At 37.1% G+C, this 19,491-nt stretch overlaps 1 protein-coding gene across 1 annotated transcript in view; it reads right to left on the bottom strand.

The window, feature by feature from the left end:
* gpc5c (glypican 5c) overlaps window positions 1-19,491 on the bottom strand; it is a 110,293-nt gene that overhangs the window by 79,753 nt on the left and 11,049 nt on the right. The window contains exons 2-3 of the mRNA XM_015012399.2: window positions 19,012-19,173; window positions 1,100-1,803 (exon numbers count right to left, since the gene is read on the bottom strand). Coding sequence (XP_014867885.2) covers window positions 1,100-1,803; window positions 19,012-19,173 — 866 coding nt within the window. The remainder of the gene's footprint in view (window positions 1-1,099; window positions 1,804-19,011; window positions 19,174-19,491) is intronic.

Here is a 19,491-nt window from a genome sequence, read left to right as displayed (position 1 = left end):
AGTTCGGGCCAACATATAGAAAAGTTGTTCAGCTAAGATTTATCTTGAATGCTGTCTAAAGCAACACGAGATATAATAATGCCAAAAATGTTAAGTGTCTCCAAATCAGTTGAATGAATAAGGTCATGACAAATTCACACTAAGTTTAGAGTAAAACAGGACCAGGATAGAAAAAATTGAACTAAGCATCTTGTAAAAACTAAAATGATCCTTGAAATTGCACACTTAAGAGATATTTTAACTTATATTTTGCTAACTGATTGAACATGGTGTTATGTGTAGAACTAGGAAGATTTCAGTCCAGAACTTAAATAAGATATATTAAATCTAAAAAAGTTTTAATCCTAACAACCTGCAATTTTGTAATGCATATGGTTTATAAAATACCACACAAAGTATGCTGGGATATAATTTAAGATGAATATGGATGGAGAGTTCTGGCTGACGAATTGGCGTAAAAATGGAAAGTTACACTACTGCCAACTTCAAATTGATTTCTTTGTTTGCTTATTTCTATAAACCATGACTCTTTGTCTGACGGTATGGATATGAATCCAGGATGAATTGTTCAATAAAAAGCACAACTTTCACAGTGGATTTAACGGTAGGATTTCCATCGCAAGAACTGTCTTCATGTGAGAATGGGAACGATATAAAATGTGAGTTATAGGCACATATAACATAAAGCATATGGTTGCAATCACACCATGAGAAATCCAAAAAATATGAGGCTTGATATTTGAGACCACTGCATTATTCTCAATGACAAATAATATTGTGCGTGTCAGAACCTAAACAACAGTGATGAATTTAAGATGCATTGCCAATTTTGGAAGACTTGGCAAAGTGCTCTGTTTGAATAAATATCCTTTTTCTTGGAGTAGTTTCAGCACCAACATTAAGGCAGTGTTAAGGTTTTTTGAAAGACTTGTGGACAAAATTCTCACAGACCACGAGCAACCAAAGATGTCTTTCTAATTCTTACACTTAACACTAACAAGGTAAAGCTGTTAAAGAAGTATATATAAAAAAAGAAGCTTAGTTGCTTTTGAGCAAACTATTAAGGTTTTTGATAGATATTTTATTCGTGTGTACTCACCGTAGCAGTGATGAGTGGACCATGGCTCTGTGCATAGAGCAATGCTTCATTGACATGCCCTCTGACGCCCAGCATGGCTAGCTCCAGGCTGTGGTGCCCAGCCATCGCAAGAGTTAGTTTCTTCAAGGAGCTGATATATGTCCTCCAAGGCTGATCCAGCTCTGCCATACTTGCCAAGCAGCCCCGCATAACATTCAAGCAGTAGCCGACACAGGGCTTGATCAGTGTCAAGCCTCTGCAGTGGGAGCAGTACACCATCTTTGCCAGACCTTTTACACAATCTCTACTAAGGTCGGCATGTTCTGTTGCGTTGATGACCTCCAGTCCTTTATCCAAGCCGAGACTCAGTTGCCTGCCAGTCTCCAACACTTCAGCCAGTTCCTGAGCCATGGTGACAGGGTGATTCCCGAAAGGCTTCACATCCTGTCTGATCATACGCAGACAGTCGCCCATTGTGCTGCCTGCTGTCACGCTCCCTTCGATGCCTGGATTTATAAGTTGTGCATACACAAGAGGGAAGATGTTGTTAAAAAACTTGTGGATGGTCATCTCGACGGAAATGTTGGCTCCACGTAGGTACAGGGAGAGAGAAGAAAACAGCTGATTCACATGGGGCAAGGCCTGACGGGACAGGGATGAGTAGGTTCCCTCCAACAGTGAACTTAGGTGACCTTGAGAGAATGACAGGAGGTACTGAAACATGTCTGCAAGGAGAGGAGAAAATGAACAGAAAAAAAATATGTAAGGAGGAATTACAAACACAAAACATTTCATTTTTAATGCAAAGTATTGACTCACATATTTTTAAGACAGAAGCTGTAAAGATTTACATTGCCTGAATTCCACCAACGAGTAATTTCTTGCAAATTAATGAACCTTAACCGAGCAGACGGACGGACTGAACACACATCGTTTAGTACATTAAAATGTCAGGTCATAACAAAGTCCTACACTTTATTATGACACTTTATTTCATGTAGGTTTGACGAAGACTTTTATTGATTACTGTGAAAATTGTTCTGAAGTAAATTTAAAAGATTTAACCTTAGTGAGTCCCGACATTGTGTTCTTGGAATACACCTTAAACCACAGGAATATATATTGCTGAGAAAAAAAAAAAAAAAAACATTATTTAATTTAATCAGATCTAATACTGACCTCACTTTTGGACACATGACTTTGCTTAACTATGAAACATGACTAAATGCAGCAAATCTAGGCCATGCATTTTAAGTCATGTTTTTTTATTCCAGGCAAAACATTTTCAAATTTTTCTCACATTTCATGCTTTACCAACACACTCCATTATTGCATTTTTATGACTCTGCCAGGATAAAATGTAAATTGGTTATTTCACATTGCAATTCAAAGTGACCTCATATGAATTTGACTGACCACTCAGGCTGTCCCTTCCAAACATCCCATGCTTTTATGTCCCTACAAACTTTCTCCTCTCCCAATGACCCACTGTGTCTTCACTTTATGGCATGTTTCCGCCGACATGCCACTTCCCATCACACATTCTTCCGTGTGCGTATATATACTCATGTAAGTTTGTGTATGCATGTGCTAGATGCAACACTACTCTCTGGGGTGTGATGTAAGCTTGAAAGCATGAAGGAGCAGCAGCAACTGTACAGAAACTGAGACCTGAGAACTCGGGTGCCAGGACACACACAATATTCAACACTATGACCACACACACCTACATGCACACACCCCGACACGCACGCACGAGTCTTTTTATTTTCTTTAGGATTTTGCATCAACTTGCATTCATTTTTCATACGTTTCTAAAGCTTAACCCAGGCACTTAGGTTAGGTTAGGTTAGGTTACGTTAAACCTAACCTTTACCAATATGTGCCTAACCCTATGTCTAACCTAAACTCAATTCATATCCTAGTCCTAAACCTAACCTAACCTAAAAAACAGCGCTTCTTCTTATGGGACCCGGACTTTAGGCCCAAAAGTAACAGTAGGTCGTCACAACATAGCATTTGTTGGAAAAAACTGTATCAAAAACAAGGCTAAATACACTCATGCATTTCTAAAATAAGAATATACCTGCACTGACTCTCAATGTTAGACGCAACAGCTTACTTAAAAGAATTACTGATGTGCTCTGGAATTTTTAAGATTACCGTATGTAACATTCATCCATGACAGAGTAGTTTCCTTTCTACTTCAGCTACAAGCTTGTTAGCAAGTGTGTGTGTGTGTGTGTGCGTGCGCGTGCGTGTGTGTGTTAATGCTTTTGTGTTTTTTGCATGTGCCCTGCCCCTCCCAGGTCACAGACAGAAGGATAACAACAGTCATGTCCTCATGAACAGCTGCACTAATAGGAGTACTGTCTGTGACACTTAGGGACTCCCCAATCGCCAGTGAAAGGCACAACTTATTTGTAAAGCCCCAGTTTGTAAAGCATCCATGGTGTCCAGAAAACGCCATGGAAGTTTGCACTCAAAACAAACAAACACACACAAAAAAACATGAGATGGTAATTGAAAATTGTGAAAGGCAAATCCACGTGGAAAGAAAAAGAGCCGTATGGAATACAGGCCACACAGAGATGTTGAAGGGGATATAAACACCAGAAATAGAGAAGGTGAGGATTCACAATAAAACAAAAAATACCAAAAAGTAAAAAAATATATATATATTTTCATCCAACCTTTCTGTCTCTTAATGCCCCCTGGTGTCTTCAGGAGTGTTAAGTATGCTACTTACTATGTCTGAATGTCAAGGCTGCAAGGGTGAATGTCTGTTGCTACAACACATCAGAAAATGGTTAAGCAGCACTAAAAACATGTAAGCTCCAGATGCTTGTTTCATTTTGTTTTGGTCCTCAGCTATTCTGTGTTTCAACTGTTTTAACAAAGAGAGTGGCAGAAAAAGAAAAGGAAAAAAAGAAAAAAAAAACAGTCAGAGACAAAGAAAGCCAGGAAAATAGAAGAAAAAAACCCATTAAACTTTTTAAACAAGGAATGACAACTACTGTACAAGATGTCTCCACCTTGTGAACATACTGACATCTGGATCCATTTGGCTCTCGGCCTGGAGCACTTCCCCGTCTCTCCATGGATTTTACTTCAAACGTGTACTTCTGAAGGAAGGACATGTTGTTACTTTAAAGATTTAGATTTTCTTCCGCTTAGACACAGGAGAAACAAACAAGACGTAGCGGGTTCCGACAACAACTTCTGCTCTCCGCAGGTGAAGAATGAGGCATAAAGTATAACACTGCTGGGTGGCCTTGCTGAAACACCTGTATTTACACCTGTTCAGACACACACAAGCTGACGGTGTCATCAGAGACATCTTTCAGTTCAATGATAATTCTGTAAAATGCTCTGGAAAACTGGATACACCTTATTTTCCAGGTGGAGGGAAGCACAGGCCTGGCCAAACTAGCCAGGCTACTTAAAAGTTTTTCACATTGTCTCTTGGTACGACCAGAAACTTCAATGTATTTTTTTTTAGGAATTTTATGCGATAGTCCAACACACAAGTAGCATGTAATTGTATACAACTTTCTGAACTCTTTTTAAAGTACTATGTGTGGTGGAAACTAACACTGGCCATTATCCTGGATACGCCATGCTCACTGGCAAAATTATATTGCTGGGATACTTTTCAAGACTGCTAGACAAAAGTGATGGAGAAATGGATGGAGCTGAATAGGATACACAGAGTAGAATAGAAAGTCATTATATATTTTATTTTACCTTTATTTTTACAGGTTGTCTCATCGAGATCCAAGGTCAGAGAGGCAAGTTTTGAAAAAAGAAAAACAAAAACACAGCAGCTAACTAAGAAATTTGACTGAATTAAATAAGCTAATAAAATACGAGCTAAAAAGAAGGTTCAAGAGATTTCTCGTTTCGTCTTAAAAGAAATCTGAATTGTCCCAAAGAACAATGACTCACCCCCCCGAGTTCCGACCATACTACTGGAATATTCCTTGGTTGGACTGTCAGAGCGAAAGGTATGAGGACAGGTAAGGTGGGAATAATCCAAGAATAGATTTATACATATAATGCATCAATGCTTGAGTCAATGCAGGAGTCAAACTGATAATTATGGCCAGCTCACCTGAGAATATAAATTATGGTGGCGAGTGAAAGATTTGCATCCTGTAGTGAAGCCTAATGCACCACGATAGACAGCATCCAACATATGTAGACATGTGACAGGTGCTTTCATATAAACAACCTCACAGTAATCTAACAGGGGAAGCGAGGTCATTGAAACAAGGTGATTGAAAAAAGTGAGGAACAATGCCAAAAACAAAATAATCTAAAACTATGCTAAACTGTTCAATAAATAGAAAAAAAATAAAAAGATTACAGGACACAGATGCTAAAAATACATTCAGCCTTGTGGCAACATAAAAATTGCACAGAAACGTAACAAAAGACTATGTTGTGTTCTTGTGTGGTTTTATTTCACAAAGTATTTTCGTCCTGCCCTCTACCTGACTCACAAGTCTGACTTGTCATTCTGCAAGACAATTGAGAGATCTCCTAAACATTTGTTTTAGATTCGCAGTGCCATTGTATGAAAGTCAGTTGGCTCAGATTGTTCTCCCTGACCACTGTGCCTAAATTTGGAAGTGACCACGTTCAATTTAGACAAGCATTTGTTGGTGGCTATCCTCACATTTTATTGTTTCCCGTCTGTGTTTCTCTCGGGAAATGAAAGGCAGTTCAAATGTGGTGAGGTTGCATGGGGCAATTTTCTTTCGTTTAAATGAAAGTCCTAAACACAGAAATTAAAGTCGCATAACTGTAAAGCAGAAAATGTCAGAACAATTAGAGATGCCTGCAGTGGTTGCTCCTATTTGATTGGAATAAACAAGAAAAAGATGCGTAACCCGTTCTGTGTCCCATGGTCCTGCAATAGGCTAAAGTGAGTACAAATTTATGACTATGAAATTAGGTATTACACAATATCTTTCCATCAGTCTAAGGCCAAAATTGTTCACTGAGAACACTTGGTTTATATTACAAAAAACCCAACTTTGGTTGACATTCTGCACAGCATACCCCATGTTTAACTGGCACAATTTAACTTAAGTGTCACCATAGTGAAGCTGCCACAATCAGACTCAAAATAAGCATAGCAGTAAGTCTGTGGTTTCAGTCACAACTATAGTGTTTATTGCCTTTGCTGTGATTGGCTCTGATTTCTCCACAAATATATTATATTCTATGTCTAGTAAAAGAGGCAGTTGTAATAGTAGCAGTTTCTGCTGTTGCTGCAACAGCTACAATTACTACTTGGTGATGTTTAATGCTCTCATGTGAATACTTTTCTGCAAAGAAAACAGCTGACTTTCTGCACTTTTTTTTCCGGTTCCAATAGTGAAAGCTCTTGGTACAACACAGTCATGCTTATGAGGAATCAGCTTCCTTCATACTTAAAACCAAATGTTTATGTACACTGTATAGAAAGGCACAGAACTATGTTTTTCTCTCATTGTCTGATCAAAAAGAACAATCCTGTTTCAGGCTAGTTAGGACTACCAAAAAACACTATCTGCTTTTTGTCAAGGGCCAAAATATTGACACATTTATAATATTACATGTTTTTCCTTTTCCCCTTTCTCATACTAAAATTACTATGCATTTAAATATTGTGCGATTTGCCACGATGATGACATCTTGCCTTCGCAAGGTTGTAAGCTGATAGGTACATTTACAACCTTTGACTAAATTGGTGAAACTCCTTTGGTCGAATTTTAAAGCATATGTCAGTCGTACCCTTTATTATGTGTTATCATTGGAAATAAAAAAAAAAATAAAAAAAAGTCAATATATCAGGAAGAGAACTGTGGACCTCCAACACTCTGACTCATCCTTTGGTATAATTTCCAGATGTCTAAAGGTGCTACAGCAATCTGTTCAAACAACTGGCCAAAATTTTAGTGAACTATTATGAGGGAAAATAAGTCTATGTAAACTTATGTTAGATACAGTAATAAAGCATCCTCTCAAAATATTTGGTAACACTTTATTTGAAGGGGGTTGAATAAGACTGACATGACACTTTCATAAACATGACATAACACCTGTCATGAACATGAATAAGCCTTCATGAATATTAATGACTGTTGTCATAAAGCGTCATTCGGTAAATTATGACACTTTTAATACAAAGTTGACATTATTCAAAATGTCTTTGTTATGACAACTTGACATTAACCAAGAAATCATTACTGATATAAATTTGTTATAAAAGTATTACTGATTGCACTTTAAAAATTAGGTAACTTTATGTTATTAAAGGTAAAGTTTAAACAGTAATGATTTCCTGGTTAATGTCAAGTTGTCATAACAAAGACATTTTGAATAATGTCAACTTTGTATTAAAAGTGTCATAATTTACCGAACGACGCTTTATGACAACAGTCATAAATATTCATGAAGGCTTATTCATGTTCATGACAGGTGTTATGTCATGTTTATGACAGTGTCATGACAGTCTTATTCAACCCCCTTCAAATAAAGTGTTACCAGATATTTTAACTACAGTGGTATTTAGGAAATAAACATTTTTTGGCAATCTTTAATGACCTAAAACAGTAAATGCATAGTCTCATTTAATGTCAGACAGTGAGAAAAGAAGGCCATGTTTATGAAAATGTTTGTTTTAAATCTATCGGCCATTTGCAACTATGACACATATATTTTGGATTTGCTTATTACAGTATGATTGGTATTATTGTTTTTATGGTTTCTAAGGACCCCTTAGAAAATTAGATGATACATCTCCAGGGGTTATCTTTGAAACAAATAAATAAGTAAATGTTGGCAAATCACATTGATCATGGATGTCAGAATTTAATACCAGAAGAGCAAAGGGTCAACATTGTGAGCTATCAGTTTAGAAACAGAAAGATAATTTTTTTGACTTGCAGAAGTCAAAAAAATGAGGTGAGGAAAAACAATCCCTAGTCCACGCTCCCTTAAAGATTTTACAATCCACTCTATATGTTGTTGTAGCCCTGATTCCTGCAAGAAAATTGCAAAGTTATAAAAACAGTTAAAGCAAACTACCATAATACTGGATCTTCTTTGCTCAGCTTTTACTGCCATTGCTTCAACAAGATAAACTAGGCATGAAGTACGGATGGATGAGAATGTGGCCCTGCGATTTCAACTTTGCTTGCTTGTGTATGTTTTGAGGTACAGCAATATTGTGATAATGAGACAGGAGACACTGTTCTCATACCATAAAGCTGTGGGACATTCCCATCCTGGCAGTCGGTCCTGACAGTCCTGAATGAATCTGACCAGCTATCATCTCAGGAAAAGCATTTTAATCCCTCTACTGGCTTGGGTTTCCAACAGGTCACCACACAGATATGTGTCATAGTGACACATGTGAAGATTACATATCCTTGTTTTAATTAGCAAAAGGACCGTATATCTACACTGTCTTCTCCGAGTGCAGTGGGGGGGGTCATCTTGAGTTACAGCCGAGAGTTCCAGTGTCATATAATCTTCCTGCTTTAATGGTAATAAACTATTATTAAATTCTTGAATCAATATTTTGATTCATCTTGCTTATGCGTCTCTTGAACACAGCCTGACCAAGTCTAAAGAAGGAGCATGACTCATCTGTGAAACTACATGCACAGGTTTGCTGCTCATGCAAGCGTGTTGACCTGGAAAACTGAACTCCTACCGAAACAGTTAGGTAACCACTGCCACCCCCAGCACCCAGTATTCACCCAACAAAACAACTATGAAAAAACCTAATTGTTTTATCAGACTAGCAGATGGGATGGTATTTTGCTGTAAATATGTATTTGTACACCTTTCAAAAAGTTTTATTTTGACTTTGACAAAATATTTTCCCAAAAGTCTGAGTCTTGGCCATTAAAGCAGCAGTATGTCACTTTTATAAAAATATGTTTTGTTTTTATATTTGTTAAAACTGTCACTATGCTGTGACAGACAGCATAGTATGAAACAGATAATCTGTGAATGAAAAATCAAGCTCTTCCACCATCAGCCATCATCTGAATAAATAAAGAGCGCTGTCAGAAACAACCAATGAGAGGCAGGAGGAGGGTCTTAGCACTATCAATCACCCTAATGTAAGCGTGGCTCACACTCTCCCACTCTCTACTATGCTACAACTGGTTCAAAACAACACAGGCTGCCAAAAATGCTCCGGCTAGTTATAGGCACCAACAACGGTGAATAAACGGTTTACCCGGAACAATAAATTGTTTCTCTGCCACTAGCACATTTACATTTAGCAGCGCATAAATGAGGTTGATTGACAGCATTAAAGCACTCCTCCTGTCTGTGATTGGTTGTCTTTGACCGGGAGCGGTACATTTCTTCAGCTGGCAAGAGTAGCTCAGGGAGGAGGTGTAGCTGCTCGATCATCGGATTATCAAATCTTGGTAACAGATTATGTCTCTCATATTACTGGAGATTCATTTTCACTTTAAAAAAAAAATCACTATTTTGCACCATTCTGAGGGTTGAACAATGTATTTGTTGTTCAGCTCATATTATTTCATTATTTAATTTCCATTTGGGATCAATAAAGCACTTTTGAATTTGAATTGAATGTGGATATTTCTATTTATTCAGTAATTTAGCAGGAGAAGGGGTTTATGAGTCGAAAATGTTGCTCATTTTGTCAATGTATAGTTTTTGTTAAAATGTGATTAATTGCAATTGTTTAACTACATACCCTGCAATTAACATGATTAAAAATTTTAATTGTGACCCACCATTAGATTTTACAAATGGGACAGATATTTATTTATTTATTTTACATAAGGTCAAGTTGGTATCTCTTAATAAGTGAATTCATCATTTAAAAACAGTGGTAACACTTTATTTGAAGGGGTGTGCATAAGACTGACATGACACTGTCGTAAACATGACATAACATCTGTCATGAGCATAAAGGAGTCTTTATGAATGCTTATGACAGTTGTCATAAAGTGTCATTCGGTAAATAATGACACTTTTAATGCAAAGTTGCTCTAAAAGTTGAATTAAAAGTCCATTAAAAGTGCCGACTTTGCATGATTTTGTAAATTATGATAATTTAATGCAAAGTTGGCATTTTTAATGGACTTTCAATGCAACTTTTAGAGCAACTTTGCATTAAAAGTGTCATTATTTACCGAATGACACTCCATGATAACAGTCATAAGCATTCATAAAGACTCCTTTATGTTCATGACAGATGTTATGTCATGTTTATGACAGTGTCATGTCAGTCTTATGCACACCCTTTCAAATAAAGTGTTACCAAAACAGTTTTTGAATTTAATTGGGATCGAGCTTTGTCTAATGTTAAAATTTGTTAAATGCATTATGGGTAAATATTGTCAGGATAATTTAGCCAATGATTAAAAAATGGAATTCAACACAAAAACTAAATTCCGGAATATGAAAATGTTGCTCATTTTCATAGAAACAAGCATGGTTTATTCCTCAGTGGTGCAGTCTGAAATGTAGTGGACACTATATTAGAAATGAGAACACATTTCCTGTTGTTTGCAGAAATACAGAAACATGATCACAGGTGAAGAAAGGAGGAGATGAGAGAATGATGGGAACAGAGAAGTCTGGGGACAGGGGCAATTGCTGAAGGAGTCAGGGAGGTGTGAGTGGATGAGATTGTTGAAATGGCTAATAGGGGGTGTGGAGGGTGTTTGCTGTAGACTGCTGACAGGCTGATGGACTGCACCTCTAGTACTTAGTATCAAAGGGACAAAGGTCAAAAGTGTTTTTTTTTTTTCTGATGGTTTACACAATGTAGTATTCAGCACATTGAGCGAATCCAACTGGAAAGTCTGAACATTCTAAAGTTCAACATCAATAAACAGTAGTCAGAAATGCAGCTTATTCTTTTCACTTAATATTTTAAACCAGTAGTCCTTCAGTCCTGGAAATGTTCTTTAGGTGATTGAAGAATGATTTTGTAATTGTTTGTATGCGTCTCTGAAGTTTCAGGTCAGAGTCCATCACTACACCTAGATTTCAGACCTCATCTCTTGTTTCTAACTGTAATAACTGAAGCTCCAAGCTGACCATGTATTGCTCCTCTTTAGGTCCAAAGATAATAACATCACTTTTATTTCTGTTCTGCTGGAGAATGCTATGGCAAATCCACTGATTTGCTTCAAGCATCTGCTTGGTGCATAAATGGGTTCCCCTGGTTACATCGTAATGTAAATCTGTGTATCATCTGTGTAGTTAAGGTAGCTAATCTTATTATTTATGACCTAAGCTAGCGGGCACACAGATATATATTAGATAGAAAGGATCCCAGGATTTAACCATACGGTATCCCACATGCAACTTCTGTCCGCTCCAAAGAGAAGTTATAAATTGGCACAAAGAAGTTCTTGACATTAGGGAAGATTTCAACCAGTTAGGCACTGTGTCTAAGTCCTACCCAGTTCTCCAGTGGCTTCAATAATATGTCATGGTGAACCGTATAAAATGCTGCACTGTGGTTCAGCAAAACCAACACTGTGGTGCCTCCACAGTCTGTATTTATGTGAATGTCATTGAACACTTTGATGAGGGCAGTCTCAGTTATGGGGTGAAGCACAAAAATCAATCGGAATCTTGCATGTTTGTTTATTATTCATGAACACCACAGACTGGGGGCATTTTCTTCTAAGTAGTTATTCCAAGCCCAGCGATTAGGATAAACAAAAGTATTCAAATGTGACTGATGAAGATATTGAAGGGAGTCAAGAAAAGTAAAGGCACTCAAACGTTTTGTTGGGAAAGAATTGGAAACACACGAGGCAGCACATGATTAACTTGAAACAGATTTTTGCTTAGACGCAGGGTGTGAGGAATTTTCCACCATAAAAGGTGTGGTTGTTGTTTTAATTAATGAGCTTTTTGTACGAATAGTGATAAGTTGGGGTGTCATTAGCATGAACATGGCAAAAATAATAATAATAATGGAAACTCTTGATAAAAAAAAAGTTTCAGTATCAAAGATTTTATAAGAATAAATTTGTCTTAATAAAAAGTTTTCTTTTTTTTATCATTTCATGGATGATCAGTGAGGAACATATTACATGCTTCTGTCTGTTTTGCTGAACATCAGTTTTATAGGAGTGGACCAAACAATCACGTCATGGCTGGCGAGGTTCAGAACATCATTTATGATTGTTATTTTTTATTTCTATTTTACAATTAATTGGACATTCTGAGCTGGAATACTCTGAACTGTTCATAAAATCTTCGAGATGGAAGTCTTCACGATGCACAAAGGGAAGAGAGTGGAAGAATAAATGGTGAAGGAGCCAATAAAGGGAGCAAGGAGGAGTTAGTTGAGTCGAATGTGGGAGTGATGAAGTGAGTCTTTGGTGAGAGATGGGAGGAGGTGAGTCAATTGCAGCCCAATGTGGACTGAACCAACAGTATGACTCATAATTCAGAAACTTTAATATTCTTTGTTACTTTTGCATCAAAATCATGCATTCCAAACATACATTGATATTGCACAAGCACTCCAGCACTCCTTAAAATACATCTACATGTAGTTCTGTTCTTCTTTTACCTCAAAATACATTTCAATAACACTTCCTTTTTCCTCAAAGGATAACTTTATTTGGGTCAAATGCAGCATTTCCCCCCACCCTCTCTACTCCTGTCTGCTTTTTCTCAACTTGCACATTTCTAATATCAAAATTCACTGATGTTTAGGTTATTATCTACCAGAGTTTAATAAAGTTGTTGATTGGAACTTTCAGACAAACATCGAACGGCTTTTGGGATTTGTCGTTGAACCATAAGGGAAGTTGAGTCAGACAGAACACAGTAAAAACAGACATACCAGAACAATTAAAGGCAGCGCAGTAAATTCCCAGCGGCAAGTTAGACAAACTCCAGACAGGCTGAAATCCATTGAGTAGAGAAAACAAGCTGGGAAAATACAACTTTGACAACCCAGGATCTTCAGGAATAGTTTTTGTGCTCAGATAGTGGATCTTCAAAGAATGCAAACCTTTAAGAGTGCAGATTTTAGTGGAAAGTCATATTATGAATAAACATTGAGACATTTTTCTACCCATTAACATAAGGTATACCCTGTCCAAATTTGGTTTGACAACTCTATTACTGTGGAAAAATGTAATAAAACTTACATTACCCTGCTTATTAGAAATATTTTAAGTATTTAGTTTTGTTTTGTTTTTTTTTAAATTTTGATTTAAATTCCTTCAGTCTTTTGGGGAACATATTTTCCATGGCAAATTAAAGACACATCAATAATTGGAAAAGGACACGGTGGGATTTGACATGGGGAACATGAACCGTTGCTCAGGGAATCACCAGAGTAACGGTCCAAAATGCCTTTTTATCACGAGATTGTGCAATCAATGAAGATTGTATAGTATTTTTGGAGCGTGCAATCAGTGAGGATTTGCCACTCTCCTGTGAGAAGAAGGTGTACTTTGTTTGCTGTTGACGTTAGAGGGGAGCATGTTTCACGACACAGCTGCAAAGAATTTTTCCAGTCCCACATTTGAGTGTTTCCTGATATTGGGTTGTTTTTTCTGGAGGCATGGCAGTTTGGTGGTGTCAATCAAACTGAGCACTTGTGAGGTACATTGTCGTCTTTGTCTTTAGTAACAATGCTTTAGTGCTACATTAAGTGACATGTGAAATGGAAATTTGTCGCAAACAAGGGGTGTTTTGTTGAATGTTGAATTGGCCTGCTTCCAATTCAACATTGGAAAACATGTAGCACCAATAGGCAAACATTATAGTCAAGTGTTCATGCACCGCATGTGGATGCTTTTACAAAGCCTTCCTTTTAGTCTTGACCACCGTCTTTATCTAGTATTTGTCTTCTTACTTTCTGGACTCTTTCATGATTCTCATATTAATAAAGCGGCAACAGGTGCTCGTCGAAAAACACAAGCAAGAAATTCAGATTAAAGAAACTTCATGCCTTTCGAAAGATGTTAGGTTTTTCTTCTCCCCTCCTTCATTCCCTTGATATTTTCTTTTATTCTCTAAAGAGACAAAGTTTTTCAAATTCAGGGGAAACAATGCTGTCGTTTTTAATCAAAACTTCTCAAGAGATTTCTATAGGCCCAGTAACAGCACAAACAACATCCACACAAAATATGCAATATACTGGCTCTACTGTTAACTTCATAAACACATTTCCCCTCCACCCAGGATGATTAAATAAGACGTGTAGGGATAGATTCCGGATATCCTCCCTAATTTGAGAATGAGCTCATGGTGCAGAGAAATATCATCCTGTGTCCAAGCATCAGTCTCTAGAGCAATAACCCTGTCAGTCAAAACATCTGCAGAGAAAAAAAAAGACAGAAACATGAAGTGAGAGCACAAAAATGTGAGAGGACAGGGGGAAAGAATCGCCTAAGATGAGCAGGAACTGTTTTAGACAAAAAAAGATTGTAATTAAGATAAAAGGTGCTGAATTTGATGAAACAATGAAGACAGTATGCAGCAACAAAGTGAGTTACTATGTCTTCTGCTTACAAATGCATACAGGCATAGTTTGGAATGCCCACATGACAAGTAAAACAAACATATGCTTGGAAATTCCCACTTGTTCATTAATGGGACAGGTGCCCTTATGGAAGTTGTGTTATCTGGGCCACCTAAGATGATTGTGACAGCTTAAATTAAGAAAGAAAAATAATTTCCATCAAATATGCTTTTAGGCTACATATTCTTGTTTGACTGCCAAGAAAACAAACTTCTCTGACATGCGTAGCTTTCACAAGCACAGGTTTTTTCCATTGTTTCTGAATGAGCATTCAGAAACAATGGATCAAACAACAATTTACATTGGCATCCCACAAGCCCAAACACTCTGAAGTAATTTGTCCACTTTATTAGGTATACCTTGCTAGTAGTGGGTTGTCCCCTTTTTGTCTTCAGAACTGATTTAGTGCCCCGTAGCGTAGATTCCCCGAAGAGTCTTGAACATTATTCAGAGGTTTTGGAAAACATTGACATCATAGCAAGTCATAAGCGCTGAAAATTCATGATGGAAATCCCCCCGTTCCACTACATCCCAAAGTTGTGCGATTGGATTGAGATCTGGTGACTGTGGGGGCCAAAGGATTATGGCGAGCTCACTGACATGTTCAAAAAATCGGTTGCCAGCATTATCCTGCTGGAAGAAGCCATAATGGGTGCACTGTGGTCATTAAGGGATGGACATGGTCAGCATTTAAATGACCTTTTAAACCATTAAAACTGGGTAAAAAGACACCAACATTGATAGTCTGAATGGTTTGTTTGAGGTAGCATTACTTTCTTGAGCGCCACACAAATTTTTCTTTTATATTTTATAATGAATTTAATTTCATGCAGTTGTCACCGAAGGAGCCATAGTTGAAATACTTCCTGGAATAATTTCTCTCAATTGATGACCAATCTTTATTGTGATTATTGTGACATATGCTGACAAAAGAGGCAATTAGTTCAATTTTGCTGTTTATTGAACTTTCAGTTTCAGCACAACAAAGTAAAAAAAAAAAAAAAAAAAAAACTGTAAAAATGTGCACATCTACTCAAAACTGCTTGCATGTTTTTCATGTTTCATGTTTCTCTATCATCTCCTCACCCGTTGTTGTGCCATCTCATTGACAGCTCCGCAAGCCAAAAGAGCAAGAGATTACATTAAAAACATATTCGGTCCATCTCAATGTTACTTTTTCAGGACTGTTGTTATTTTTGTGATTAAGTGGTTGCTTTAACACAGTGGAGGTTGATAAACTAATTTTAACACCTGCTCTGCAGAAAGTCAGTCTGGATTGCCTTTTCTTATGTTAACTGTACTAAAACAGAAATTCACAGAACTTTGTTGAAATAATAATTACTGATATCTTTATTTCATTTGGTAATTTGAGGTTTGAGTTTTCTTGTGTCTTTAAAATAAAGTTCTAAATGTTTCGGATCTCAGTGAATCTTTTGATTTGAACAAGACAGACATACTGCTGGCAGCGTTCAGTTTGTCTGCTGAAGACGCTGCAGCTGATATCGATTTTGTACTGAAAATGCTTGTACACATTTTCAGCACAAGCATTACAAGTTTTGAGAAGAAAGATACGAAGTCCTGCTTTCAAAATGAAAATGTAAGCAAAAGTATTGAAAGGTTTGAGAGCAAAAGACATGAAATCCTGCTTTCAGACTTGAAATGTGTGCTCTTGGATTATGGCAGAAAAATTCCACCATGAAACAGAGAGTTTTGCAAGCGAAGGTTCACTCGGAGCAGAGACTAAGTCTGAGCGCGAGAAGTTTTGAGTAAAATCATTGCAAGTTTTGAGAAGACATGAAGTCCTGCTTTCAAATTAAAAATGTAAGCAATAGCATTAAACTTTTTGAGAACAAAAGACACGAAATCCTGCCTTCAGACTGAAAATGTGTGCTCTTGGATTATGGCAGAAAAGTTCCTCCATATAGTGTATGTATATATTTGAGCCTGCATACATGATTTTGACCTTTCATGGACAAGAGAAAATTCGCAGTAAAGTCAGATGAATTGTGTGTTGCACAATCAGTCCACCCACTCAAAAAAGAACAGATATCGGTTTGACTAATTGATGTTTGATGTACCATGAACCTTGGATATATATTATAAACCTTGCAGGGGTGGATATCAGCTCTTTAATGAATCCATCTATTTCACACATAGTTTTCAGGTGTTTAGAGTACTGGAGATATAATCCTCCCTCTTACAGCTGTTTCAACAAGAACCATAAGTGGGTTTGAAGAGTGTATCTGCTACTTGTCTGTTTTATCACAAATAAGATCCTTCCCATCTTACATCATGTCTGAGCCAGTCTGGACAACGATGATCAGCCATTTCACATTTCCAGAATAGTCAAAAACGGAAAATCATAAAGGAGCAACAATAGAAACCAGGGTGTGATGGTGTTAAAAATAATGACGTCACTAGTTCTTCCTTTTCAAGGCCTTCTAAGGACAGTCTCTGCGCTGTCTGAGTGCCTTGGGAGGAATGTGAAGTAGCAAGTGGATCATGCTGCATGAAGTAATGGCAGTTTGATTTTGGCAAGTCCACTCCTCTTTTGTATCTGTGTTATTTCCAACCACAGAGCCAGTTAAATGAAAATAGTGAGCTCTTTAAGACTTTATTTCATACTGATTCCATGTTAATTTTTCAGTTTGAACTCAGACAGATTACTAGACATTACATTGTGTTGTGTGTGCCTGTGTGTGCGCGTATTTCTCTGCACTGTTCCTGATTTCATTTCTTGGCTGTGCAGCTGTAGACAACACCATCAACGTAATTAAAGTTGGTTGGCGTGGTGCCTGGCCTGAATCACCTGACATCAGATGCATTTAAGGGCATGCTAATCCATCCAACTGGCCAGTGTATGGGTTTAAAGAGTTCAACTGTGCTATGGGCATAACACTTGACTGCCATAGCCATATTTGCAGTATCAAACCCCTCCTTCAACAGCTCGACATTGGATGTGCTGTGTCTGTGTTATTCTATCCTCTAGTTGTTCTACACCTTCTCAAAGTCACTAAAATATTGTCTCCAAATCTTATTCATTGTTCAGTTCACACTCTAAGCTCAGATCTGGGACCAAAATGGCATCTAATTTCAGCACTCTCCAGTTGAAATTGGCATTGTTTTGTTTCAAACCACAAATAGTCACTCAAGCCATTGTTGTGCCATAAAAGGGCCTAGTTTCGCAATGAATGACTATAAATAATCATAATTGTTCCTAATTATGAGGAACAAAATAGCCAAATGTCATATCCCTTCCGCTTGTGGATTTCTGCTTTTGTTGTTTTCTTGGTTAGATTTCTTACTTCTTTCAGTTTGGTCATGCTTGAGTTTTGGATTTGTTTTGCACTTTGCATGATCTTGTTCTACTTTATTCCTTCTGTTAGCCGTTCAGAAGAATCGGCTCATTCATGAACGTCACATCACTATATTGCACACTTTGGCCACAGCGTTGTCGCACACGTGCAACACGTCAGTCAGCACCTCTGCACAATAAGAGCAGTAAATGACAGCTTTTACCATTGTAAATGCAACATATTTGTCACTGTACAGCTATAGAATCACTTGAGAGTGCACTCCAAGAAGTGTACTCTAAAAATGCACTTTTTAGAGGATAATCTAAAATGTATATTTTGAAACAATTAAGTTCAATGCTGGTTTCGTATCCGCCGTTTGACGTAAGGTGTCTCCAACGTGGCCATCACAGATTCGATTCCAGCCTGATGACCTTTGTTGCATGTCTTTCCCTCTTATTTATTAAGTTAAATCAACTTAATAAATTAAGATGGATAAACTACTTCCTTTTTTCAGTAAAAAGGATCTTTGAAAAACTAAAATAACATGTTAAAACATACGTTTAAAATAATTTAAGCTCTATCCGGATTTTAAGTACAATGTAATTTTGAATATTTCTGTTTGATAGTTTGGAACAACTTAAAAGTTTGAGTTGACTTTATATTGAATTTAGTCAAAGAGATTTGAATTATTTGTTAGACAAAAATAAATGACTTTAGTGAGAGTGACTTAAATTTGTAATGTTAAACACACTTAATGAATTAAGTTATTCATTAAAAACTTTGTAAATTGAGTTGGATAAACATAATAAATTGAGTTGGTCAGACATAGGATATGAAACTTGGTGTTGAACTCAATTGTTTCAAGTAAAGTCACAGTAAAAAGATCCTTTATGTTAATTTATGTTAGTTAGATTTGTAACTTTTAAGTTAGTTGAACACACAAAAGTAATGTGTCATCACTAAACCAAACAAATTAAATAACATTTATGTAAATAAGTTCATAAAATGAACTACAGCCAAAAACACTTTTTAGAGTGTAGACCCCTTCAACCTTTGCCCGACACAATCATTTGATCACTTACCCTGGAAGGTATCTAACTGACTAGACAGCATATTTTCCAGCTCATAGGTGTAGGACTCAATTTTTTGGAGGGTTTCTCTTTTCACCGCAGCCTGGTAACATTCCTCCATCTTCTTGGTGCAGCAAGACGGACCTTGGTGCTTACATATCTGCAGATCAGCATCTGGGGAAACAACAAATCCAGCAGTAATCAGTTTTTTTTTTCTTTGTTGTTTTAATTAAAACCATGGATTATTTATATGGTGGGAGGGTAAGCAAATAAATACAGGCGTTCATTGAAATTTTGCATTGGCTGTAGTTAATAAAACATATTTCTGACTCTGCATACGTCAGTTTATGATCATACACTTGAAGGAAATATGTTACAGTGTATCTAAAGTTCCTGGCTATGTGCACAGACAAGTCATAACTCCTCTGAAAGACAGAAGTGGCACCATGTCATGGTGAGAAAGTAGACCAAGTATTTCATCCATGTTTAACA

The sequence above is a fragment of the Poecilia mexicana genome, unplaced genomic scaffold (genome assembly GCF_051168715.1).
Source record: "Poecilia mexicana isolate PSO_F unplaced genomic scaffold, ASM5116871v1 scaffold_17, whole genome shotgun sequence".
In the NCBI taxonomy this organism is placed as follows: domain Eukaryota; kingdom Metazoa; phylum Chordata; class Actinopteri; order Cyprinodontiformes; family Poeciliidae; genus Poecilia; species Poecilia mexicana.
The sequence above is the reverse complement of the archived record's forward strand: the minus strand, read 5'-3'. Positions and strand labels throughout refer to the sequence as shown.